The sequence below is a fragment of the Cyrtonyx montezumae genome, unplaced genomic scaffold (genome assembly GCF_038088225.1).
Source record: "Cyrtonyx montezumae isolate F1298 unplaced genomic scaffold, pur_monq_1.0 scaffold_5, whole genome shotgun sequence".
Lineage (NCBI taxonomy): Eukaryota > Metazoa > Chordata > Aves > Galliformes > Odontophoridae > Cyrtonyx > Cyrtonyx montezumae.
Genome location: NW_027072056.1, coordinates 21,827,398 through 21,854,447, shown reverse-complemented (window position 1 = coordinate 21,854,447; position 27,050 = coordinate 21,827,398). Strand labels below are relative to the sequence as shown.

Here is a 27,050-nt window from a genome sequence, read left to right as displayed (position 1 = left end):
ACACCACGGTCGCAGGGCGTGGGGGCTGGAGGCCTACTGGAGTAGGTCAGAAAAGGTATCTGAGATGTTCAGCCCAACCCCAGCTCATCCCTCTGTGCCCATAACCACATCCTTCAGTGCCATATCCCTGCAGTTCTGAACATCTCCATGGATGAGGACCCCATTGCCCCCTGAGCAGCTGTGTCAGAATAACTCCGGGCATTAAGACCACAAATGTGCACCCGTGAATGAACTTCATTCCCATTCAACTCAGCAGAGCATCCTATGTGGGTGAAGGATTTGCTGGTCCCAGTTTGCAGCCCGATGGCTGAGAGCTCCCTTCCCCTGTCAGGCCGTGGAAATCCCCACTGAGTCCTCGGGCTCGGATCTGACTTCATCATTGCGAGGCATGAAGTGTCATGGAAGTTGTAAGTACTAAAGCAGCGTATTGCTAAGGTACCTCAGATCTGGAAGCAATCCCATTTTGGAGCCATTTTGAATAGGGAGGGCAAGGGATTAAAAGAAAGCAAAACAATTCATTTTAATTATGTTTGGTTACAGTTGGGGGCAAAGCAGGGGAAGGAGGCAAGAAACCAAAACATTTCAATATATACATTTATTTTTCTGCACTGATATATCTTTGAAATCGCCCCATCTCTGTCCTGAATGGAGAAACAACTGCTATTTTTATTTGTAGTGGCAGGAAAAAGGTAATGGGCAATGAGGTTGAATAAGGAGGAGGACATATGGAGGAGCCCTGGGACATGGGGTGCTCCCAGCAGCGCCGAGCTGTGGGGTGAGATGTTGTGCTGCTCTCCAGCCACGTCTCCCGGCCTCGAGGTGATCAGGCTGAAGGAAAAGCTGTGTGTTTCACGTAGACATGGCAGCCACATCTCAACTGGTGCACGGACAGCAGCACTGCATCCCCCAGCAGCGTTACAGCCATCGTGCAGCCACCCCACAACCCCCACATCCCGGCAGCCGTGTGCCCACCTGGCAGCCCTACAGGTATGTGGTGGCCTCTCTGCTCTCCCTCTCCTTGGCCTGTGCGACGGCGACGTTGATGCACTGCAGCCACTCCTCCGTGCTCTTCTCGTCCTTGGCCTTGAAGACGTAGGTCTTGCTGTCGGTGAAGATCTCGAAGGCCCGGGGCAGGCTGCGGTCCCGACGCTTCTTGGCCACCACTTTGACACTCTGCACCTTGCTGAGCTCGATCGGGCAGTCGTCGGGGTCGTCCTTCTGAAACACAGGGTGGGGAAGACAATCAGAACCAAGTTCACGCTCTGGGGCTTCCCCCAGAAGGGAAGCAGCCACTCCTTGTGCCGGTCTTGAAAACAGAACAGATATTTCACAGGGGACGCAAGGGAAACCAGGGCAGTTCTCAATGGGGAATGGAGAGCATGGCGCAGCTCAGTGGTACTGTGGTCTGAAAACAGACAGAGCAGCACAGCTGTGAAACCTTAGCATCGCTGCAAGAGTGGGATGCAGGGAGAGCAGAGATGGCTGCACAGTGTCACAGACCTTTCCTGTGGCAGACCTGGGAGCTCACCAAACAGACACGAGCTGTGGTGTCCAGATGGGACATGTGAGCCCCAATTCCCCAACGCTGTGTATGTTCCTCCTGTTGAGATCCTGACACTTCACAGCAAAAGGAATAATGCAGGATTCCCAAAAGCTTTCTGCTCCGACCACGCGGATTCCCCATGCATGAACACAGCACCAGCACCGGTTCATGCTCTAAGGACAGCAGTAAGCTGCTCTGCACTGAAATTGGACCCACGTTACACACTGAGGATTTTACTGCAGTAAATGCAAAACAACAGCAAGCTCAGGAGGGAAACTTTGCACCCTGTGAACCAGAGCTGCCAATGCAGACTGAGCAAAACCACTGTGTCCTTCACGGGGCGCCATGTACACGCTGCATTCACCCTCGAGTTGCTAAAGGAAGTCGATTGCACCCCAGGCACATTTCTGTGAAAGCTGTTTACCACAATTTTTCCGGGACTGTGGGATGTGGCTCATTTTGAACCTCTTCTGTTTTGGTTTTCTCCTGCCCCCCTTCACCCGCTGGCAATGCCATTGCTTACTCAGAGCAAAGAGCATCCGCGTGCAGCCATGCAAGCCCTTCAGCAGGGGCGTGCAGCAGCCAGCCCCAGGCCTGCATTCAGTGAGGTCTCCTGGGCTGCAGCCCAGGCAATGGTTAATGTCTCAACTCTCTAATTTAAGCAAAAAAACGTAGCAGTAACAAGATATAAGGCAGCAGCTTGGAGGACTGATTGCCCAGTCACAACCACCGCAGTCCCTGGGGGCTGGACGCCAGCCTGCTCCTCCAGGAGCCAGATATGTGTTCAGCTTCAGAGGAAACAAAGAAACTTGGAGTCTGACAGCTAAAATAGAGAAGTTAACCTGTATGAATTCTGCCATTTAGCAAAATCCGCTGTCTGACGATCTGATCTGCCAGCTTCAGCCAGGGGTGAAGCACTCAGCTCTCCTCACATTAACCAGGAGACACCAAGAGCACTGTGCCAGGGGCAGCTGCTCCACACCAACAGCACTCTGGGACAACCAAGGTGTTCCAGGGTGACTTCTGCCTGCCTTGTTTGCACAGCTAATTAAATCCATTCTGTTAAATGCATTTCCTTCAGCCAGTCACCACTCTGGAGAAACAACTATTATACTGGCACTGCAAAAAGTGAACCTCAGCCAGTCCTGAGCTGAAGCTGAGGCACAGGATGGACTGAAACATCTTCAAAACCTCAACAAAAACGTCAGAACTCATCAGCAGAAAGTAAAGAAAGGGCCGTTCTGTGAGTTGAGAACGTGCTCCTCCCCGGCTGCACTCCTCGGAGGAAGGGGCTCAGGAAGCCATTTCAGGGGCTTAAAGAGCTTTGCTGGGTTTCTGCAATGAGAAAGATTATTTACCAGAAGTATTAAGGCTTGGCTGCAGCTGGAGGACGCTGCTATTTTCGGATTACCAAAGAGAGTGCTGTTGCAACAAAAATAAAAGGTCCGTTTTGCACTGTGTTTGATAACCCTCATTGTGAACAGCTGAGGAAAGTTAGTTTCTACTAACTGGCAAGTAAAAACTAATGAGGACTGGATTTAATTACCTGCTCATCCATGCCCAGCAATGAACTTGTCTCTGAATCACACTGATGTCACTTCCAAATGAGTTCACAGAAATATCAGCACCGTTGCCCTGAATTTAGATGAGGGCAGAGTGAAAGGCAACACGTGGTTCCTCTGGGAGAAGAGCACTTTGGCATCACCTTGCCTTAAACAAACCTGTACTTCCTGCACAAACAACACCAGTTGTGGGAATGCTCTGCAAGGGGGAAAATATATTTATCTAAGCAGAGTTTATTGAAACGGTGTTTATGCAGTGAAATAATTGCTAGGCAGGACGGACAGCCAAATTAGGGTCCTCCATTCCTTCGGTAATGATGTGCTCGTGGTGCTGGGGCTCCCCAGATTCAGCTGGGACAGAGCTGGTTTTCTGAATTCACAGTGTCTGCTCGATGCCATTTGCCCCCTGGAGCAGTTAGCAGTGCAGGCTCACAGCCTGAGCACCAGCACTGCCAGGCCTGGTGCAAGCATCATGCTCCCTGGCTGCACAGAGCAGCACCAGTGGGCGCTGGGAGCAAAGGGGGAAGCACGGGGTCCATGGGAAAAGCCAATGGTGGAACCTCTGGGGATGGTGATGCGAAGGAGGGAACACAGAATGCGTGCTGACGTGCTCCATACTTACGGATTTTCCTTTCCGAAAGAGCAGCTGGTTGCCAGCGAGGGTGAAGTAACGTGTTTTCCACCTCTTGATGAACTTCCAGCGGACCTGCTTCTCCTTCAGCTTGCCTTCCATCAGCGGCTGCCCGTCCTGATTCACCTCTGTTGGGGCAAGCACGGAGCAGGGTCATCTCTGCCCTCCTTCGGGCAGGAGCGGCTCTGCTGTGGTGCTGAACATCCGCGGTTTGGCTGTCAGCTCGAGGCCTCCATTCCCCCCGACCCCAGCGCCCAGCCTTAGTCATACATTGCTGGGAGGCCTGGCAGCTGCAGCAGGCTGCAATTCCTCCTTCAGTCCCTTGTTCATCGCATGCTTATCCCCAGCATCACGCCTCCCAGTTGTTCCTCAGCCCCGCAAGGATTTATTGCTTTCTGCCATTGGAAGCCAGCACTGATGCTGTCTGCAGAGTTCAGCACGGAGTTCTGCTCCCACTCTGCAGCACTATGGGCAGGTTACCACGCTCCCACTCACTGCTGTGTGCCCACCAGCACACGGCTTACCTGTGCTTCCAGCTGCACACACACATTTTTACCCTTCTGCAGCAAAACTGACATATCACTGACCAGCACCACGGCCTTTCTGCTTCCCTGAGTGGCAACAGCAGAAAACATCACCTGTGCAATGGGTGAATGCTTCAGAACACTGCCCTGGAGCAACCTGCTCACGGTGCTGAGGTGCGAGAGGTGACACGGGGACATGGGCAGCACTGAAGGTCGTGGTGATGCTGGAAGGGCCTCAGCTGGGGACTGGAGCTGCATGGCTCTGGGACACATGGCTCCCTGCACTGCCTCCTCCCTGGGAGCAGGAAACAACACCAACATGATGCAGCAGGTTTAGATCAGGAATGTGTTTTTTTTTCCCCAGCACTGTTTACGTTGGCAGAAACACACGCTTTGGGGGTCTTCAGTGTGTACTGCTTCAATTTCCTCACGAAAGACCGTAAATATTTCTGTCTCTGGAAGGAGATACACTGAATGAAAATGGCAGTGGCCGAGTTTCAGCCACAACAGGGAACGGTGCCTGTGATTTCTGTGATAGCAGAGGTCGTTCTGCACTCCTCGCAGCCCAGCACATCCATCACTCCCATCGTCTGCCATTCATGTGTGCAGCCTCCAGGTGGAGGGTGTTTCATCACCGTGAGACCGTGCAGGAAAAACCACATCAGTAGTGATAACCACAGGGCACAGTGCCACGCCGTCTCCCAGGACAGAGTGCTGGGACTGCTGTGACGAAGGCCACGCGGTGAGAGACAGCAAAAAGTTGTGACTGAGAAACACGGGCAACACAAAGAAGAGAGAACTTCAATAAAAAGGAGATAAGACAGGAACGGAATCTTTACTCCTAATTGAGACCTCTAAATAACTCGTTATGCACACAGCAACTTTCAGACTGTGATGTCAGATGCATGAACATCTGGATGGAGATACAGAAAGATTTGATATGGAAAGACAGTTGCTCAATGGTTAGGCCTTGTGCAGCAATACTGATTCCAGGGCAGTAGGAGCACGTTTTGAGCCAAACTAAGAGGCTTTAAGGCACAAAACACTTGGGCACTGAGATGGCTGGTGGTCAGGAAAGCAACATGGGAAAGGAAGTTAATGTGCAATTTTGGCCTAAACTGGATTTTCATGGCCAAAGTCTTTCACAAACAGGATTTACTAAAGAAATGCTGGTCTGTCTTTAAGCACTCGGGGCTGGAACCAATGATAACAGCACTTCTCGCCTACATCCACTAGGAGGTCCATGGGGAATTCTGATGTCAGCTTCCAAAGTCGTCATAACGAAGCAGATGCCAGTATGTCTGAGGGTCTGATTAGAAGAAAAAGATTCATGAAAGATAAGAACGAAGCTCTTCCCAATATTTTTCTAAGTCCTTTTGCTTATTTTGATTGCAGTTAACTTCACAGAGAGACAGAATAATTCAGCTGGAGGGGAGCTCGAGAGGCTTCTCATCTCACCTCCTGCTCTCAGCAAGGTCGGCTCTGGGGTCGAGTTGCTCAAGGATTTATTGACCTGGGATGTGAAAATCTCAACGACTTCTCCAGGCAAGCAGCCCCAGTGACAGACCATCCCTGCGGTGGGAAAGCTTCCCCTTGCAGCTGATCTGAACTTCCCTTGTTCCAACAGATGCCTTTTGCTTCCCATTCTCGTGCCATGCAGCCCTGCAAAGATCCTGGCTGTATCTTGCTGGTGAGCTCCAGCAGGGCAGGCAGGCTGCTGCTGGGTCCCTCTGTCCCTGCCTGAACCAGCCCCAAACCTCCTGGGGCCACTCACCCCAGTCCTTACTGGGATTTTACTGCACTGAATGTATGGTGTGTGCAAAGCAGGAGTCAGTGCATGGGGCTGTGTTGGTGCAGGGCATCAGGAGTGGATCCACACTGCCCCAGGAAGGCAGAGGTGTACTCTGAACTCTTGCCACAACCAAGCTCAATTGCTGGCCGTGCCATGGCTTACCACACAGACCCTCATGTGATGTGATAGAGAGATTTTCCTATTATGGAAGGGCATCGTGAGATGCAGAGCTCAGGGACAGGGCAGAAAGAATCTCACAGTTGAGCAGGAGGTTAACTTACCTGAACTACAATTCCTGAGTTCTCCTTAACTTATTTCTAAAAAACAGGTTTAGACATTTTTAGAGAATTATGCTAACGTGGTGATACTGATGAGAGAGGGGAGATTTCCTCAGCATAAGCACTAATGGACTGGGTTCTTGGCTGTGGTTTTACAGAGGGTCAGATTGGGTGGCCATGTGGTCTCTGGGTCTGAAAGCACCATGCAATGGTTTATTGACATTCCTTGAGATCTTTTGGTCAAGGAAAGGAGCTGAAGGGCTCAAAATGTTGTATCTACCACATATTTTTTGTTACATTCTTTTTTTCCTGAAGAACACAAAAAGCTAAAAATACTAAAAATAGTACCCTGAAGTGAAAAATGAGGGTTTTTTTCCTACTATAATATCCATCGCTTCTTGAACCATCTCAGTGGAGAGAGACGAACTCCAAAATCAATTCAACCCAAAACAACACCCACTGATGTGATGGTCCACCATGATGTAAGCTGGGATTGTTTTCTACTGCTTGCATCTTGCTTTCTTTGCAGAACTACAATGCGCCAAACTCTGAGTCGTTTGGGTACTGAACAAGAGTAACAAAAACAAAACAAAACCTGAAACCCTTCCAAGATGAACTCAAGAAAAAAGCAAAGCATTAAATCTTCTGTTTGGTGAAACGAAGCCATCCACAAAAATTCAGCCTGATCATGAATGATCTCAATGATAATAAGCTCCTCTTAACTTGAAAGAATGGAATGTGTGGGTGGCAAGCAGAAGATAAATGCAATTAACCTAAGGGAATATGGATTCGCACTCCTTCATTAATCATCACATTTGGTTTTGTTGAAAACCTGGAAAGGACACGTTACTGAATGCAGCTTCTTGTAATTTTCAAGCAAGCATTACAGCAGGGGATATTTCAGTTCACCAGATAATCACCACTGCTAGCAAAAGATAAATGTATTCAGAAGTTGACATGGTGTAGGCTCTTCCGAGCGAATTGCTTTCTTTAAGGAGGAATTCACAGAAAAAGCCCTCAGTTTTACCCGAATCATTGCCCATGGGCACGACGTCTCCTCTGCAGCCCACGGGGATTACTGCAATTTCTTTGTAAGCTTCCAGAGCCAGGCATGCACTGCAATTCCCTCGCAGGCTATCGAGTGGTTTTACTGAATTTTTGGTGTGCGAGGGCTTGCGAGCCAACTGTCAAGGCAGGAGGTTGTGTTGAAATGAGGCTCATAAAAGCCAGCTTTCCCCAGCAAGAGGCACGCAGTGCTTACCGACATTTCTAATGCCTTACATCCACTCTTGAATGGTTATTGTTTAAAAAATAAAAATAGAAAATAGTGCAGTTTGGTTTTCCTAGCTCTGGGACCAGCAGCAGAGCCACTGTGTGTACGTGTATGTGGGCAGATGAGTCGGGCTTGCAGGAATGCTCTCTCCCTCCTTGGCTCAGGGGTAGTGGGAACCAAACAGTTCAGGATGATTTAGCAGCACTTCTGGAAGAGTGTGGTTGTCTGAGTAATGCTTTAAAGTGAGAAGAATGCATGTGAAATGGTCAAACTTTCTCTGTGCTAATTGCCACTCTGGGTACGTCCATCGTGGGGCTGAGGCGCTCCCACTCATCCTGCTTCACAAACAGCATCACGGAGCTGGAGAACCACAGCAAGATCCAGGCTTCGGGGCATAATCCTCCCCTAAGTCCCTGGGATAAATGGCATCTTGCAACACGGTATCCAAAAAAATGGCACAAAACCCAACATTAGCAGAAAACAAAAGAAAATAATGGAAAAAGAATTTGCCTCTGAATTCCTTCTTTAAGAACCGGGTTGCTAAACAGCATTGCTAAGAGGGAGAAGTGACTTTCTTGTCTTTCAGAAGTACTTGAGATTTCAAAAGGGTCCGTCCCGCTGCGGGTTGAGGATAAAAGATGTGTCACAGCCTTTACATTTCTCGCCCACTCCAGGAGACCTCGGAGCCCTTTTTTCTGTCACGTCTCATAAACCCCCAATGTCCCCCAAGTGTCTCCCACTCTGGCATGACTCTCCCCATAGCTCCACATCCCCATGGCAGGAACCTGCCATCTACCTGCAGATTTTCACCCAGCAAGCACTATCTCCCTTCCTCTCACACATCTGAGCTGTGTTGACACTAAGCAGTTCATTCTCTTGGACTTCTCTGGGCACTTAGAACTGGGGAGCAGGCTGTGGTCTTCACAAGGACAGAATTTGCTTATAAAAAGAGCTGTCATATTCCAGAAATATTCTTCCTGATGGTCCCCGGAGGTTCCCCATGCTTTGCAGCCCTGGCTCCATAACAGAGGGTAAATGATTTTTTTTTTCTTTTAACACACTGAATGTCTGAAAATTCAAATCAGAGCTATTCTAATTAGCTTTGGCATTTTAAATGAGAGGAACTCATTTTCCTCATGGCTTGACGTCCACCTGATTCCGATGTGATGGACAAAGCACAGTAAGGCCACTGGACTGAGGTGAAGCTGTGAAGTTTTGGCTCTGGTAGATGAGTCCCACATGAAAGCTGCAGAAGGACAAAGATTGGGGAATGCCCCATGGAAGGAGTGAAGGTGCTCCCCTGATGGGACTTCATAAACTCCAGCCTGACCAACTGCAGGAGAGGACAGCTGCTCGAGCAGACAGGTGAAGCAGCGTTACTCAAAGGCTTGGCCAAATTGTTCATAATTCTGAGCCAGAATTGTGGCAAACATCCTCCAAGGAAAAGGCCATCCCTCAACAGAATGTTTTACCTGGGATGAAGTCCATTTCCCCTCACCCTATTTTCTAATGTAGTTGAAGTATTACGGCTGTCCTTAAGCGCTGCCTTGCTTTTAAGCTGTGCACTACAGACACAGTGATGTTAAAGGGAGTAGAGCAGTCCCCCTGGCCACCCTCCCAGGGATGCTCTGACCGAGGATGTGGGTCTGGTGCAGTATCTGTGCCCATGTCCCCTTGGGAGTGGCAGCAGAGATATGGCCCTGCAGAGGCAGCCCCATTAGCTGGGTGCTGCAGGAGGGGAGCAGAGCCCTCTCACTGCCCAGCCATCAGCAGTCTGTGGCTCTACAGAGCGGAGCTGTGGGTTCACATCCATTTTTCATTGCCTCCCCGTAAGTGTACACCAAATAAGGTTTGTGTTTGACTCCGGATCTCACCAGGAACGTTGAGACGAGGAGTTTCATCGAGAGCTCCAACAGTAATAGCATCTCTGCTATGCAGGGAAGTAAGCTTTAATTTTGCACAACCACTGCCACCAGCAGTACTCCTGCACCCATCAGCAGCACTCCTGCACCCACCAGCAGCACTCCTGCACCCACCAGCAGCACTCTCCTGCACAGTTCAGAGCCACACTGCTGCACTCCTCCCGCTGCAGCCTGCCCGTGGAGCACTCACCTGTTGCCTTCTCAGGGTTATTGCACATGAAGCACTGCCAGGCTCCTGCTTCCTCACTGTAGCCAAATAAATCAAAGAACCTCACTTCTTCCAGGTGCATCTGCACGTGGTCCAGATCCTGGGCCAATAAGGAGAGAAACGAAACCCCCTTAGACCTCAGGACCCCACATCACAGCAGGCGCTGATGTGTGCCCTCTCTCACTCATGTCATGCTGACAAACATTTCTTTTCCTTTATGAGTTCTCTTTTTTTTTTCAAGAAGCACTGATAAGAACGTTTCAAAATGTGAATGTGAACGTTTCCAAAAGTGAAGAACAGCAGGACGGATTCGTCCTGCACAAAACACATTCCAGTACACACGGTGCTGTCCTCCCACTGAGAGCAGCCAGCAAAGCGAGGGCTGGGCATCCACAAAGCTCAGTGTAACACCTGGTTCAACGAAGGGCCCACGGAGAGCACGGCTGCAGCTCCCAGGAGGAGCCAGGAGGTGCTCTGCCAGCAGCCATTAAAACACAGTGTAATTTATTGTCATTTAAACCACGCCATTTTTTTTATGAAGATGGTGATCTCACATCTAACTCATGGTAACAAGCACCATGCTGCCCCTGTGCAGAAGGCTCAGAAAACACTCCTCCTATTTATTTCCTCAGGGCCATCACTTGTTTACAGCACAGCCAAAAGAGAACAGCAATTCACGCAGTAGATGGGAACAAAACCTTCTGCTGCCAGGGACGTGGGCTCACCCCACTGAACAAGGAGGGGCAGTTCAATTCCCATCTTTTCCATCTGCTGGGGCAGGAAGGACCACGTGCTCTGCCCCTGGGTGCTGCACATCACTGCACAACATGATTGCATTGCACTTTCTGCATTGCTGAGGTGCTTACTGTCCCCCAAAGAGGAACTGCATGGAGCACAGCTGGTTGCTGTGCTGTTGTGCAATGGGAGAGGTGTGCAGCCTCCCCCTGCCTTCCTCCCACCCACCTGGGGGCCATGAGCTGGACAAAACACATGGAGCACTGCTCCCATGGGTCTGTGCAGGGCACTGCAAGGACTGAGCTGAACAGCAAGGCCAGGATGGGAAACCTTCCAGCATCTGCAATGAGCCATGTGAAAGAGGCAGATTTTGGGGGAATACTGAGGCAGCCGTTGTCATTTTCCACTCTGTATTCCTTGTATGCTGAAACAAAGAGCTGATTTTAGGAGCTGAAGCACAGGGAAAAGGCCTAATTGGAGAGGAGAGATGCATCCCATCCTGCCCTCTGTCACTGGGAAACGTCGGTGACCGCACTGTGAGAACATGGCACCTCATTCTGCTGAGCAGAGGGAGAAAGCAAACAAAGAGGGGAGAAGGACAGAGCCAACGGTGGCTTACAAACGTGAATTATTCTCTCACAAAGCAGCTCAGCAAGAGGCTCTCAGAGGGAATCACACAGCTGCTCTGCCACAGCACACAATGCACTCTGCACAGCCACAACCACAACCAGCGCAGCCACAACCAACACAGCCACAAGCAGCACAGCCACAACCAGCCCAGCTGTTATGCTGCAGCTGTGCACACTCGGGTAGAGATTGATGAGGCAACGGAACGGAGATCTGTAGGGATGCACATCTGGAAGCACTTTACTCCCGGCACGTTTTAAGCTGTGTTGAATCAATATTTTTTGTGGCACAATCCCATTGTGGGCCACCACTGCCCAGCAATACGGGCATTCTTGCTGCAAGGCATTCGCTGCAATCCCTTGCACGCATGGGTTGGCCCAGATCCGGGTTCTGGCAGCGAGGTAAAGCTGACAATATTTCTCAGAATTTACGTCGGGATAAATCACTGACGCAATAGATTTTGCTCCTGGTTTGCAACACTCTTTCAAATATACATCCAGGAACAGTCTGCGTTGATTTGTAGCGGAGCAGAGGTTGTGGCATTGGCTTTGCTGGGCTCCCGCTGGCTGCAGCAGCAGCGTCCCTGGTTCTGGCATGGCTGTTCAGACAGTGCTGTAACACGGGCTGCAGAGTTTGGGTAGAGAACACGGCGTTCATTCTGCAGCAGATTCCAAACATCACCAAGAGACTGCAAAACGTTTCAAAGGGAAACATCCAGAAATCTGCTTTCTGCGCTCCTGGAAGAGTAAGATCAACAGCAGCAATCGTTTCATCAAATCATTCGCTATGCTTGGAGTCCATTGGTGACAGGAAGGACTTCTGACATCAAAACGTCAGGTTCTGGGCAGGTAAGGGTATGAGAAACCCTCCTTCCATCCAGCAGGCCCTGGTCACGCTCCCTGAAAGCTCCGTTGAACTTCTTTCAGTTGCTCAACAGAAACGTCACTGAACCCAAATTCAGATTCTGTGTTCTATGTGAAATAAAAGCAGAGGTGCAGCAGCACGCTGTGGGGAGCAGTGATGGAGTTTGAGTCTTTCCCCTCTCGGATGCACTGCGCTCAGCTCCAGAGGACTTCCCATAAGCTGCGGCTTCCGGAGCTCCCGCTGCCCGTCCACGCCTCGTTCTCTACGTCAGTGAAGATCAGTATCTCATTTTCCAGCCCCACTACTTTGGGAACCGAGAGATAACTCTTCCTGTCGTGCAGCAACGGGAGTTCCCCAATCAGGCCGAATGCCTCTCTGACAGCAGCAGCATTGTGCAATCGGCGCTGGGCACTAATCACATTCACAGTCATTTTTCAGAATGGGAGCACGTGATGCAGTTGTCAGACCAAGTGGAGGTTCTGCTGAGCCTATGTCCAAATGGCCCATAAGCTGTGACCCACTGCTCCCCCCTCCATGCAACATGAGCTTGGGGGTTCAGAAGGTGTTTCTAATGAAACTCCTGTTTTCAAGCCACCCGTAACTTTTGCAAATTAATCTTATTCACCCAGACATGTTTATGCCTCAAACGTCCAGAAAGAGAGTGCTGTAAAACCATGTTTGACAGTGCATTTCATCCCATTTCACTGGATGGAGATGTTCGGGGATGAATAGATAATTGTTTCACAATCCTATAGCATCCTTTTCCAAGAAGCCTGATTAATAGCTTTGAAATAGCATTCCCTGGAATCCTGGAAACAGTAAACAGCTTTGAAAGAGTAATCTTTTAAACTGGTGGGGGTAACCAGCGGTGCATGTGCAAGTGATCATCTTCATAAAAGCCAAATCTGTGCTTAAGGAGGCAAGTTTCCCAGCGGCTGCCAAGCAGCCTGTGATGGCAGCTACTTTGAATCCAGACTTTTAAACTGTGAGCAGGAAAAAATCCATATGCAGCATCACTATTCTTCATCACTTTGGGAACAATCCACACAAAGCACATCGGAAGGGCTGCAGAGCAAGCCTGGGCACCCTTCAAAGCACAGAATGAAATAACACTGCAAACCTTCTGCAGAGGATGAAAACAGCGCTGGTGAGCTGAGCACTGTCTGAATGAGGGCAGCCAGAAGCACGCTTTAGGAATCACCATATGCTGAGCCAGCAGGAGGCTTGGCATGAGAGTGAGACCCTGGCCCAGAAACCCACTGGTCAGCTCCCGCACACGACTTCAGGCCAAGGCTGCTATTGCTTGTGTGGAAATGCTGCACTGCAAAAACTGTTCACGTACTGATCAGTTTTCAATTAACCCAGTAGACAGAAGCAATTGCTGTCACTGGCGGCTGGATTGGGTCTAAACCCTGATTTCCAAGGACTTAGAATCATAGAATCACCAGGGTTGGAAAAGAGCTCTCAGATCCTCCAGCCCAACCGCCCACTATCCATCCATCACCAACATTTCCCACTAAACTACATCCCTCAGTACAACATCTAAGTGTTTCTTGAATTCCTCCAGGGATGGTGACTCCACCACGTCCCCAGACTTCCTAATTTGCAGAGCTTTAGATGGATGGAAGGGGAAGAAGGAAAAGGGCTTGTTTTTCACAACTGGAACTCAGCAAAAACTCGTTAGAGATGTTTTAAAAGCTTTTTTTTCTTTCAGAGGAAACACACGCTTACCTTCTGGTGTGGGAATGTAGACTGGATCATGGCAGTTTCAAAGCTGTGCGTCCCCTTGAGCTGTGTCTTCTCCCACAGAGCCTTGAGGACTTGCACAGGACCACTCTGTATTGACAAAGGTTCCGCAAACAGGCTCTGAGGAAAAAGTTGGAAACCTCATTTTGAGCATTTTTGGCTTGGCCATTAGCCAACGGCATCTTGTTCTTTTCTCACACTGGGGCAGCCATGCAGGTAAGCAGCAACTAGTTCATTTCTCTTTGAGGAGTTACAATGGACCTACACACACACAATTAGATGAATCCCCTCAGGTTTCGCTTGCTTCTAGGTTTTTTTCCTTGTACATCATGTGTCTCTAAGATCCTTGTCTTGTTGTAGATTGGCTATTACTACACGTCGCAGTCTGCATGCAGTGCTGGCATGCAAACACTAGTCTACTGAGTCTATTGAGTTGTGTGTCTCAGCAATGGGCATCTTTCTGGGAGGTGCCATTCAACTGAGCCCACCAGCACTGCTCTCCATTGCACTGAGCAGACAGGGGGACATGCTGTTAGCTCCAAGGCCACCTGCTCCAACGGACCGGGATGTGACCTAACACTGCCTTGAAATATTCTAATGTTGCAGTGCTATTAGGTTCTTCACTGTATGAACTGCATGCAAAGCCAACATTAAAGGAGTGGTTATGAGAGCTTAGCATTATTCCTCCGCTATATCTACAATGTGTTCTTGTAAATAGAAAATGCATTTGCATGCTGGAGCCAAGTTAAGAGCATACAACCGAATCCAATGTTCCACACTTCTAATGGTGGATTGCACAACACATGCAGCCCAGCTGGATCACTCTGCCCAAAGTAGAGCTGAGAAACAAAATGCCTGGGGCTGCCACTGGGCACAAGGAGCCTGCAGCTCAATAGCTGGGGCTTGGCCTGTCTCTGAGGGGCTGCCATAGGGGTGCTGGGGGCTGGGGAGGGCTGGGCATGGTGTGACACTGCACACCAATGGGGGAAACCAACCCCAAGACCTGCGGCAGTACAGGATGATTTTAATGGCTGAATCCAAGGAATCAAGCACCTCCTGTATTGGAGACCCGTATTCTCATTTTCTTCCTTTTGTTAGTTATCATTCTTCTGTCTGACAGTCAGCTCTGCACTGAAATGTGCTGCCCTTCCCTCTGACCGAGAGCTGCCCAGCCAAGAAAACAGCAGTACATGAGTTACACAACTTCCATCTGAGGGGTTTGAAACATGATACAGCTACCCATTAAAATTTCTGAAATTCAATAAAAAGCAGAGCCTTAAAATTGAGGAGCTGTACTGGAGACCTGAGAGAAAAACTGCTTCTTGCTTCTACCGCTGCAGAACACAGTGTGACTGACAAACAATGAACAGAAACGTGGTGACCAGTGTGGAAATCTGCAGAAATTGTGAATTAGTCGTCTGTGGCCCTGTGACAACTCTGCTGAAAGCTGTTTGAATCACCAGTCTTCCATGCAAATCATTATTAACACACCATAAACATTTCTTACGCCAAATTCGGAACACAATTCATTTAATCTCTCCGGGTTCTGTTCAAACTCTCCCATCAGGTTTTCATTTACGGAGTCACTCACTGCCTTTGCTTTCCCCTTCCATATTGCCTCCCCATTCCTGGTGCTGCCACTGCCCTTTCCTCCTCCCTTTCCTCCGACCTCTCCGTCCTGTTGTCTGTTGCCCGTGCATCACAGCCACACTGCACTATTTTTCCAAACCATTCCTGTTCTTATTTTTTAGGAACAAACAGAGGGAGGAGTGAGCTGACCTGTGAACTTCACAGCATCACTCACCGCTTGAGCCCCACATTCCAGATAAATCCTTTGTATTTCAGAGGGTGCAGTAGGGTGGGGTGAATGGCAATGGTCAACTCTACGTAGGTTAAAAAAGAAATGAACCCAGTTGTTTTACAATAAGCTCATCCTAAACTGTGAATGCAAGGCATTGTTTTACCATTTCACACCATTTGTGACCTATTAGGAAATTCCATCTATGTCCAAATAATGGGCTGTATTTGAAACACTGTGAAAAGCAAGACAGCAGCTTTGGGTTGGTAACAGTGGAGAACAGTGCTGATCTGATTTTCAAATCCTGCTCAGACAAAAATTCCATTTTAGAAACAATCCTGGAGGGTGCTGCCCCTTGAACCTCACCTACAGTGCCTGAGTTGATTCTGCTCCCATACCAACCCACTGCGTTTCCCCTATTCATTTGCAGGGTGGGAGGACAGCACCTGGGACTTGCAGCAAGCTTCATTTGAAGCAACAAGGTTTGGACCCTCAGTGTGCTTTTTAGGGTTTGCAATTTCTACAGAAAGTTTGAATTTGTAATAATCAGTAGAAATCCTTAACAAACTGCAAAACCACTTCCACCTGTAATAACGTACCCTCAGTGGTGAGCAATCACCCAGGTCACAAAAGCTCCCCCAGCAGGTTAGGAGCACATCCCAACAGATCAACCCTTTTAACACTGCTCCAAGCACAGCATCAGAGTGGTGCTGCTGGTGCCCTGCACATACCTGCTGGAAGAGGAACATGATGTGGATCCACAGCAGAGGCTGCGGGCTGAGCAGAGTGAAGCTGGACTTGCTGTACAGGCAGTAGTGGCCCTTCAGGGGACAGCTGAAGAACAGCTTTGCTACACAGCTTCTCACGGTATCTGAAAGTAAATGAAAAGAATATGAAAGCTGGCTCTGTACCAGAGGTGTAGCTGCCCCCTAGCTGGGCACTGTCCCACCTGGGGATGGCTGCAGTGCACGCAGTGCTCAGTGTCTGTGCCAGGGGTAAAGAATGTGAGCAGGAGCGTGTGTCAGCAGAGCTGCTGTTGTTGCTCACTCCAGCTCTCTAGGTGTGGGTAGGTAACTCACTGCCTCTGGGAACAATCCAGACATTATTTGAGTTACAGTGGTAATCTTGTGCTATTAAGTGAAATCTGTTAGTAGGAAAGTAAGTATTCTCATCAACTTCCCAGCTGGAATCAAACCCATCAAACCCACCCACTGACATGGAACTGGAGAAGAAGAAATGAGTACAACTCGTCTAACTTAAGTTTTCAACCGTTTTCAGTTTCCTCAGTTTCCTTTTCCCTTCAGTTTGGGTTTGTTTTGTCATGCAGATGGCACAACGCTGATGAGCACTGGGCAGCCCTACAGCACCGTCAGAACAGAGCTCAGATCTGAATGACAAAAGCCACATTTGGGCACACACAGATTTGCTCAACTATATACAATTCTTCACCTTCCTTCCCTCCACTGTCGGGGTCGTGATGCACCTGGGGTTGGGGTCCCTCTGCTCAGCACCTGCACGGAGGGCTGCTCACCACTGCCTGGGGCCGGGATGGGGTTTCTGCAGGAGGGATAGTAAACCCCAGTGGGAGGCTCTTACTGCTGGGTTAATGGCATCCAGAGGTTGGCCCACTGGAGGTCTGCATGGCCACGAGCATGTCTACCCTCCTGCTGAGCTACCCACTGCCCTGGGGCCTTTTGTGCAGATCCCATGAGCACGAGTGCAGTCCCTCACATTCGCACTTATTTTCACCGTTCACCCCACATTTGGGTTGAATCCGAGTGTTCATAGCAGTTCTGTGGGATAAAATCCCCACAGGCATTTCTCTAGCTCAGCAGAGCAAAGCCCTGGCAGCCCCCAAGGCCCCGTGGCCCCACCAGAGCTGCATCTGCTCCCAATCAGTGCAGAAGCACCGGGCTGCGGTGCAGGCGCTGCAGGGGAGCTGTGAGCTTTTCCATCACCTCCATCGTATGGTACCAATTACCCCTCTGCACAACAGAGTGCTTAACAACAACCAGATCCGGGACCAGTGGGCTGCAACCTGCTTCCCTGCAACCAGCACCTAAGAACTGGATGATGCACTGGGTCGCACTGCTCTCTGCTCTTCTGAGGCAGAGATGTGCCAATCCACTATCTTGTATGCACATGTTGCTTTCCAGTGGCTCACTTAGCACTGAACGCTAGGTGTTGATGGTGACGTCTTGGTGAGGTCCTGCCCAGTGCATGCTGAAAAGCAGCAACACAAGTGGGGAGAGCCCAAGAAATTATAGCTGCATGGCTGCAGGCTGCTGCCATCAGCAGGATCCCAGAGGTACCAGCGAGATACAGGATGACAAACCACCTGGAAATATACGGGGTGACGAAAACTGCTTTGATCCGTGGAAATCAAAGCATTTTACATGGAAAAGGTCCACAGGTTGAAGAGGTTGAAAGTGAAGAACATGAATGTCTCGAGTTGTTTAAAGCACAGCAGAGATGCAAATTTCTGGTTCAAACCAAGCAGGAATTGAACCAGACCATCAGCCCCAGACTGAAGCAACCTAAAGTAAAAGGATTTATATAGGTGCACATGCCTTCTTCCTGACCCATTTCTAGGGCTGCAGGCTGCAGCAAGGCAAGGTTCAGAGGCAGTAAATCCTTGTGTTAAACTAACAGATGGATGTGGAAGAGCCAGAACAGTTGAGGGGACATCAACCCTTCTTCAGCTGTGATGAACCCAAAGCCTTGCCTACACCCAACCAGGATTCCTGAAGTCTTTTTGGAAGTTCCCTACAACCATCAGGGGAAGGATTATTTTGATAACCTCTGAATGGCTCTAGGCCAGGAATTTACCTAATCACTTGTGAAAGTAGCTACCCTCTCAGTATAATTAATGCACTGCAGCAATCAGTTCTGCCATGACATTACATGCAGCTAATTATGTGGTGAGAGGCACCTGTTTTGTATATGTTGAATTCACTTCCTGACAACTTCATTACGTCTTCTCTCATACACATATTAGGACAGACAGCGAGCCACCACTCCCAGTAAATCTTCTGTCATCTGTGATTTACAGAGCCCTGTCAGCTGGCTCTTTTCTGGACTGTGCAGTCCCTGGTCAGTTCAGTCTCCTGCATTTAGGGGCTCTGATGATCCTCACACTCCTCATACAGGTCTGCTTTGTCGTTCAGGATTCAGAATGTAATCAGTGTAGACAATCACTTCACAATGTCATCGTGACATATCTGTTTTTCTTAATAATTCTTCTTTGCTCCATTTGCTTTCCAGCCCACAGAGAATGTTCAGTTACACCATATCTGGAAAGCCTTCAGTGTCTCCCAGTGTCTCGTGGAAGCCCTTGGTATTGGTATCCCTACCTGGCAGGGGCTCCATACACCAATTCTGTGCCTTTCCAAAAGCACATGAGCATCTCCTGCCCCAGGCAATGCTTTGGGGGATGGCGTCCAGGCTGAGCACTGAGGAACTCACCATGGTGGCAGACAGTACTAGAAGCCCAAGCATGGTTCTTAAGTGAACAGAATTCAGCCTGCCGTTAATTAGGAATTCTTACAACTGACATTGACTGAGCCAGGAAAAGCATGGCAGGCAAAGTGGTGTTTGGGAGATCTGCACTCCCCAGTATTTGCCAACTGCAGCACTATTTCATCACAGCACAGACCGTCACTGCTTCCTGAAAACACTCTTTCACAATGCCACACTGCTCTGAACTGCCTATACTGTATATTTTCTCTCTTTGATGTACTGCATTTCCAGATCAACAAATTCCTACACAGCCAACATCAGCCAACTGTGCATATTTAGGTACGTGTTCATATTTTCTAAACATTTTACTTCGAAAGTGAAGCAGATACATTTGAATGAGCCTTTATAGCACGTAGGGATTGTACAAGCCCATTATCTGCCAGGTTTTAGATGGAGTGGTTTGTGTAATATCTGAAATATGAACAAAGCTGTCCCCTGTGTAAGGAGCTAGACATTTCTTTCAGCATATTTACAATGAGTCACATAAATCTCCTGTTCCGCACATGTGCCCCTACTCAAGGAATTTCCCTAAGAATGCTAGATGTGGATTTCCAGGAAATTACAAGAGTTTGAATGAATTTTGAAATAGTCACATGCTTAGAACATATCATAATAGCTACTTCAGAAAGGAAATGGAGCAATATATTTAAAAAATATTCAGTGTATTGTGTTTGATTAACGCAAGGTTGCAGCCTACATCACTCCCAGCCAGAATGCTCCCTCACACGTTTCCATTGTGAATCTATGAAACGAAAGTTTCATTGATAACAATAACAATTTCAGACAGCGGACACGGCGTTTTTGCCCTTCTTTAGAAATTCCTGCAGAATCATAAGCTTTTGTGATAAATAGCGACGTCTCTTTTATGAGTGGAGACTTGTTAACTCATGGTCCACAGAAGAAGTAAGCAAACAGCTGGGGAGATATTTGACAGAAGTTAAAATGCCACCTTCTAATTTGATGTAAGAGACTCGAAATTAATTTGAGTCACTCTCTACAGTCAACGAAGCCCACGAAGGGCTGGAATGCAAAGTACTCACAGGCACCAGCAGCAGGTTTGATGCACACCTCCTTGTGTCACAGTTACCAACAGTGTTCAGTGTGAGCAAGAGGATTACAGCCCAACCTACAGCACTTTCCTCGAGGAGCATCAAGGACAGCATCAGCACACTGCAACCCAGCCACACCAAACCAGCTCTCTCACACATCAAGGCAAATATCCTCCCGCAGTGAAAGCAGGAATCATTAAAGAAGACAATGGTGAGGTAGGAGCCAGCCCAAGCTGAAGTGCCAGGGCGTTACGCTGTTGCTTCCAAGCAGTATTTTTGAGGTCAGAATGTGGCGGCCCAGCACCACTGCTCGTGCTGTCACAGGCCATGTGCTCGTTCAGTTGTGTGCTACTCATAGGATCATGTTATGGTTTGGGTTGGAAGGGACCTTTTGGATCATATAGTTCCAACCCTTTGCTACAGGCAGATTGTTTAACACTGTTGTGTTAAAGCTGCCATAACCAGAAAGGCTCAGGCCTCTTACCTTCAATAACACAATGATCAGGGACAGGAATCCTCCTCCCCATCTCCATGACATATGCTTTCACTTTACCCAGGTTTTCCTTCAAGTGTAGGTAGAGCTTGTCATGGCACTCTGCAGGACCCTTCCCCACCTCCACACTTCCTTCCTGGGCCTCCTCTTCTGCAGGCACTGGAGAACCTTCCAGTTCTGTGCAATCGACACTTTGGTGTGAAACCAAGGAATTTCCCAGTTGCATTTCTTCAGCATCAACACTAAAAGGCAACTTGTCATTTTCTTGTCTGATGTAGATCTCGGTGAAGGAGATCCCAGCAGTTATGCTGCCATTCTCCTCGTCTTGCCCGCTCTCTGCGCTCACCCCCTTCATGCGGACTGCGTGCAAAGCCAGGCTCTTGGACCTGGAATGCAATTAGGGAGAAATGTTTTGGGATGGAGGTACAGCAGAGAACAATGTGGTGAGCAATGAGAAAGGATTCATTTGAACATGTGCTCTTCTGAGAGCACAGGGCTAGCTTAGCCAAGGGAAATACCTTCCATAAATACACATTTCAAAAGCAAATGCAAGCCAGTTTTAATAAGCAAATGAAACAAGGTCCTAAACGTATATCACAACATCTGCATGCCATAGAAGGAGCCAATCAAAACTATCTGCAAGGGTCTTATAACCCCAGCACTGCAGCATATGCTTTATTGATCACGTCATAAAGATGCCATCCAACAGCAATTTAACTGAACCAAACCTGAACCACGACTCAGCCTTCACTTCTGTGTTATCTGCACCTGTACACTGACCGCAGAGCTAAGGTCTCCATAAAGAACAAGGAGGCTGGAAGGGAAGTGCCTGGAAGCACGCACAGAGCGATGCATGTCCATACCTTCCTTTCCACAGTCATCTATGAGCACTTTCCATCCTCCCTGCTGTTTTAGAGTGCAGAAAAGAGTCAACGAAGAAATTGGAAATTTTTTGCCAGCCTTTAAATTCATGGATACGAGACTTGGTTCGAACTCCTTACAATGCCCACAGGTATCATGGATCCATTTCTCAATATCTGGATAATGTTTCATTACAAAACTGATATTCCTGAAACCACTCGTGCATTTAATAGAACCATACCTGTTAAATCTCATATCCTTCCTTTCTTCTTTAGAAACCTGGCCTAAGCTGTATCTTCTCACTGAGCCAGGGGTACTGGTGTCAATATTTATTTTCTCTTCAAAAGCCTGTATTTTCACCTGAAGCTTTTCATCTTCCTCATTTCCACTCACAACAGATTTTAAATCACCCAGTGGTCCAGGAGGTTCCTTGTCAGTGTCATTTTCTGTCCTGGGGAAGCAAAAGCAGAGGTTGAGCTCCAGTGCATTTTGCTCCTCGTGATGCCGATGCTGCATTTCCACCCTCGACCCATGTTATGCTCCGGGGGGAATAATTACGTTTCAGCAGAGATTTGCCTAGAGCTTGATTAATCATTTTCAGAAACATCTTCCAGATCAACATCTCTGGCAGATGGATCAGAAATGCTGAACATCTCTGACAAGTCGGATCAGAAAGTGCACGCTGAATCTGCACAAGTTAAAAACCTCTTTTCCTGATAGTCCCATTGGGAGAAGTTTTTCAGCTGAACTTAAACCATGCCTTCAGTCTTGCTGAACAGTGACTTCTGACTTCATTTCCATAAACGAAGAGCAGAGCTAATTGCAGGGTTTATAGCAGCCTGTGGTTTTAACAATTTGACGAAAGCACATGCAGTTGGTACTAACTTAATACACTCTGAGTAAGAAAAACATGTTTTGGAACTCATCATGTGGAAAGAAATGGGATCAGGAGAAGTTCTCAATAACTTTACCCAGAGCTCTGAAATGAGCTCGTGTTGCTTCTGGTCCCCCTTGCTTCCTTCTCCTCCTCTGGAGCAAACATCTGAATGGTGCAACCCGTGAAATGTGGATGTAGAAAAGCCACAAACGAGGATTTTAACACACCATTTTCAAAGCAATAGCATCTCAACAAGTCATGCTCACAGCTGGGAAGCCCCTTAACAAGTCCCTAACACTGCAAATCAGCAGTTGTGGAAAGAAATCATGTTTGAAGAAAACAACTGCGAGTACTGTATCACAGAACGCGCTATTTGCTTCGATAAAGGCAGCTCAGGATATCTCCCAGGGGACTTAGCAAGTTTTGTCCCGTTTTGTTTTTAATTCAGGCAATAACACATTAGCACCGCAGAGCATTTTTGGAACAAAATATTGTAATAAAGAACTACAGTATGATCTTTGCTAAGAAATCCTTCTGGAGACGCAGCACAAGATTGGGAGTTGGATTACAGGACCGTTTAAGGTCCCTTCCAACTCTTCCAATTCTATATCTTAAGATTTAATCCATCTGAAAGCTACCACCCCTGCAGCTCTCTCAACACTGCTCTTGCTGTTGCTGCTGAGCACCAAAGAAATCTTGCACATACATTTGTGTACATAAAGCCCCAAGTGAGGATGGATGAACTGATGGCTTTGTGAAAGACGGAGCCAAGCCAGCAAGCCTTGACGGTGGCTGGAAGTAAGAGCAGGCTTTCATAACAGCATCTTTCTTTCCAGCATTCTCCAGTTAAGCCCTGATGGTTTTGTGAAGGAAGCACAAGAGAACACTTCCACTAAAGAGAGGCGTCAACAAAACCGTAGGTTAATAATTACAGAGCTCATCACTGGACCTCACATCCCACCTCGGCCCTGACCTGGCTGGTACCAGGATCCCCAGCAACCTCTTGCTCTCTCACACGTACCAGCTCTGCATGGCACCCCAGGAGAAGTGTGCAGGAAGCCCCTGCCCTGTGCCCAACGGGATGCTGGCAGCCCTTCCTGCCGGCCTCCCCTCGAAGCAACAGTAAAATAAACTATTGTTTGAAATCTTGGCAGACTGCATTCGGTACATTGCTGAGGTTGCTGGAGTGGGATCAGCTTACACCAGAGCTCGGACTGGTTTCAAGAGGAAAAGGATGCACTGACCTATCGTGGGTCACAGGGACCTTGCTTGGAAAACCCTCCATGCTGTCGTGCTCCTCATTGTTCCACTGCTTTTAGGTTCTCTTCAGACAGCTTTAGAAAGTCACCTAACTACACAGCTCCACAAGCCAAGAGCTATGTACTGATTCAAAGAGCATCTCTCCAGACTGACTCTATTATCAACATCACCCACCCCATGCCTAAAGTGCCCACAAATAGAAATCACTAAAAATACACCCGGATGGGATGTCTTCCAGATCCAGCTCTGATGGGAAGCAGCAGGGGTGGATGGAGTACAGGTCCTTGTGACACATCAACAGGCAGCTTTGAAGGCAGAGGGGGATGGCATGGGGCAGGCAAGGAGGGGCTGCAGCTCAGAGCCTGCCTCCACTCACAGGGAGGAAGCAATCAGGGGCTTCAAATATTGCCAGAAACCATAATAATGGTGGAGGCCGAGGTGCTACGTGTGGCTGCAGCCTGCATCCTCCTGCACATCAGATACATGGCCATTCACAGTGCTCATGGGGGCTGAGGATTGTTCTCTTCAACACCAGAAGGGCTGATTTAATTGACTGTGCTACACTTGTTGGTTGGATCTGCCCATTAAGACTCTGTATGTGTTCTTCAAAAGCCCCTCTGAGATGGAACAACTTGCAGTAGAGCATCACATGGCTTTAATTACACTCCCTGCTAAATGCATGTAAAATTCCCGGTGTCAAACAACTCCAAGCAAGCAGTCATTCCAAAGAAATCAGTTTCTTCTTATGTAAACACACGGTTCTGGAAGGAATGCTTACAATCCAGCCACACCATTTTAAAACCCCTATTTCCTTCCACAGCACAAATGCTCCGTGTTGCTGCTCCTTACAGCACTGCAGCAGTACTGCAGCCGGCACGGATTGCCATGTCAGCCCATGGATCACTCCCATCAGCACAAATCAGAACAGCTCTGTGCAAATCAGCGGAGACCCCTCATTTTAGCCTTAATTTGCTGCTTAGTACTTGCTCTGGTCTGAGTTAGCTGATGCTACGCTTGATACAGGCCTGAAATTGTATTTTAATTTCCTTCCACACAGACACAACTCTGCCCTCCCCTCTCCTTCCCCAACTCCACACTCAGTGAAGTATTTTGCATCTGTAGCCACACACACACACACCAGGCAGCTTCTACTCTCCAGCAAAACAAGTCCTTAACAAAGAGGTGCTTAGTAGAGAAACAGGGCAATAACATTTGAACAAAATCCTTTTCCTGTGCTTTGCACAACCGATAGGTGCAGAAGATAATAAGGCACAGGAGAATCACGGCATTTTAGCAAATAATATTATTTTTCTACTATAAATCAAGTGACCAATCCTGGGCAGCAGGCATAATCCTTGTGCTTTGCTACGGAAGCCCCAGCTCCCATCCTGCTGCGTGGCAGCTCCCACAACCCATGACACGTCTGCTCTTGTTCCCTGTGATGACCTGCAGCTCTCTTGTCCCAGAACCCCACTACTTCGACGTGCACACATCACTTCCTTACATCCCCTTAAGCTTTTTCACTGTCCTCAGAGGAACGTTTCCCAGAAGCAGTTTGGAGGGCTCTGTCTCAGCAGATCTCGGCCTCCAGGTGAAGTCTGCCCTGAGAAATGAGCGGCTCCAGCAGAGCTCCTCTCCCCTCCCATTTCTACCTCTCCAGGACACCAATTAGTCGTTCCTCCAATGATCTTGCTGTTTTGGCTCCGGCCCCATGCCTGTCTCCAAGACTGACCTTTGTGGTTATGAGTTTTCTGACATCTGTTACGTTTTACATCACAGCATTACTATCCCTTTGTGCCCCCCTGACCTATGCCAGTATATGCAATGCTCATGATAAGTCTCTCCCTGATTAAAAGCGATTACTACCAGATATCTCAGTAACACCTGCATCCTTACTGTGACAAACACAGCAGCACTCCACATGCTTTACTCTTAGGACACAGATTTGGAGAAGCTGATTGCTATAATGGCTGGGTAAGAGCTAGGGATATTTGCTCAGAGTTCTTTAGCAAACCCTTGGCACAGAGCTGTGCCAGTCATTGTTCTTCTCAGCCTCAGTGGTTATCTTCCAGAGTAAACCCGATGACAGTTGTGCAGCCTGACTTCACTGGTTTATTTTTAACAGAATCTTTGCAGATTGTCCATGTCTACTGATCTGGGACGCAGCTTTCTTCCTGTGCTTTTGGAAGAGCTCAGACTTGAAGAGCCCCTTTGTTCCCAGTGCCAATGAGAGCTGCTGCTGTGTGATGTGCAGAGGCTGCTCCATGTGGCACTGCAGGTACCTGGGGATCGTCCCTACAGCCACACACATAACACATGCCTCGAGTTGCTTCCACAAGCAGAGGTGCTGCCCGTTAGCTGTAAGGGTGAGTTTGCACACTGACCTGACCCTGTAACCAATGCAATCCAACAGCTGAGAGCATAAACCCACAAGGAATATCAAGATCCATTTCAAAATAGCAACGTAGCAGCTCCCAGTTGCTGCCAGTGCCTCGCACAGCCCTCTGTCACACCCACCAGCTCTACCTGGCTGCCGGCACGCTGCTGCTCCCCAGCTGTCGCACCAGGAGCTTGGCAATGGCAGTGAAGCTGTTGCTCATGCGGTAGATGTCCCTGCTCTGGGTGCCCAAGATGCCGGAGAACGTGTCGGTGAGACTCTTAATTTCCAGCAAAAGGATGTGGTGAAAAGAGTGCTCCATGTTGGCCAGCTGGTTCACCAGATACATCAGGCACTTCCTGGCTTGCTCCTGGATAACACAAGGGGACAGAAAGAAACAACTCTGAACGAATGATTTCAATGTTTGCTTGTGCGAGGTGGGCTGTGTGCATGCTGCTGATGAAAGCACTGCCGTTAGGGAACAGTGGTACCCCACGAGGCCAAGGGGGGGCACACACTGTGCTCACGTGCCCCGAGCTGAGCAGGGAGCAGACCCAGCGCTCAGGGCTGTGCTGCACAGCTCATGGCTGGTTCCATCTTGGTGTCTTTGTTGTGGCCCCATTGCACGAGCGGGCTCGTGTCCAGGTCTCTGCTTTGCCCACGTTCCCCTCTGCAGCTGCAGGCACTCAAGAGCAACCAGGCAGTCACAGCCAGCTCCAAGCATGGCAGCAGCTGTGACGAGCACACAGCCAGCAGCCAGACTCTCCTTTTCCAGGCTGCAAATGTGTTTCCTGATCACTGCTTCCCTTCTGGATCCCTGGGGTGTTGACACACGTAGCAGTGCTGTCAGCCCCAGCAGGGCTCCGTGATGCAGTGTGCTGGGGACCACTGCAGCCCTCCCAGGCTGGTGGGGGGGGGGGGTGTGAGCATCACAGCAGCTCTCCTTGCGCTGCAGCGCAACGCTCAGATGAGACTAACACCTCAGTTCAGTTTAAAATGAGATTTTGTTGTAAGATGAAAGTAAGAAAGAAAGTGAGCTGCTGCCTGGCGGCTCTATCAGTCATGCCACACATTGCAGTCTGATATGCCCACTGCAGCCAAAGCACTGCCG

At 48.8% G+C, this 27,050-nt stretch overlaps 1 protein-coding gene across 4 annotated transcripts in view; it reads right to left on the bottom strand.

Annotated features, from left to right (window-relative positions):
- Positions 1 to 889: 889 nt before the first annotated feature.
- The window catches only part of VEPH1 (ventricular zone expressed PH domain containing 1), a 51,551-nt gene continuing 25,390 nt past the window's right edge, over positions 890 to 27,050 (bottom strand). For 3 of the 4 annotated variants that reach the window (XM_065747855.1, XM_065747857.1, XM_065747856.1), the window contains 8 exons: positions 26,089 to 26,309; positions 21,667 to 21,876; positions 20,556 to 20,950; positions 16,235 to 16,374; positions 13,691 to 13,825; positions 9,716 to 9,833; positions 3,728 to 3,864; positions 890 to 1,218 (listed from right to left, as the gene is read on the bottom strand). In XM_065747855.1, coding sequence (XP_065603927.1) covers positions 982 to 1,218; positions 3,728 to 3,864; positions 9,716 to 9,833; positions 13,691 to 13,825; positions 16,235 to 16,374; positions 20,556 to 20,950; positions 21,667 to 21,876; positions 26,089 to 26,309 — 1,593 coding nt within the window. In that variant the 3' untranslated portion in view covers positions 890 to 981. The remainder of the gene's footprint in view (positions 1,219 to 3,727; positions 3,865 to 9,715; positions 9,834 to 13,690; positions 13,826 to 16,234; positions 16,375 to 20,555; positions 20,951 to 21,666; positions 21,877 to 26,088; positions 26,310 to 27,050) is intronic. The other variant, XM_065747858.1, reaches the window with a different exon arrangement.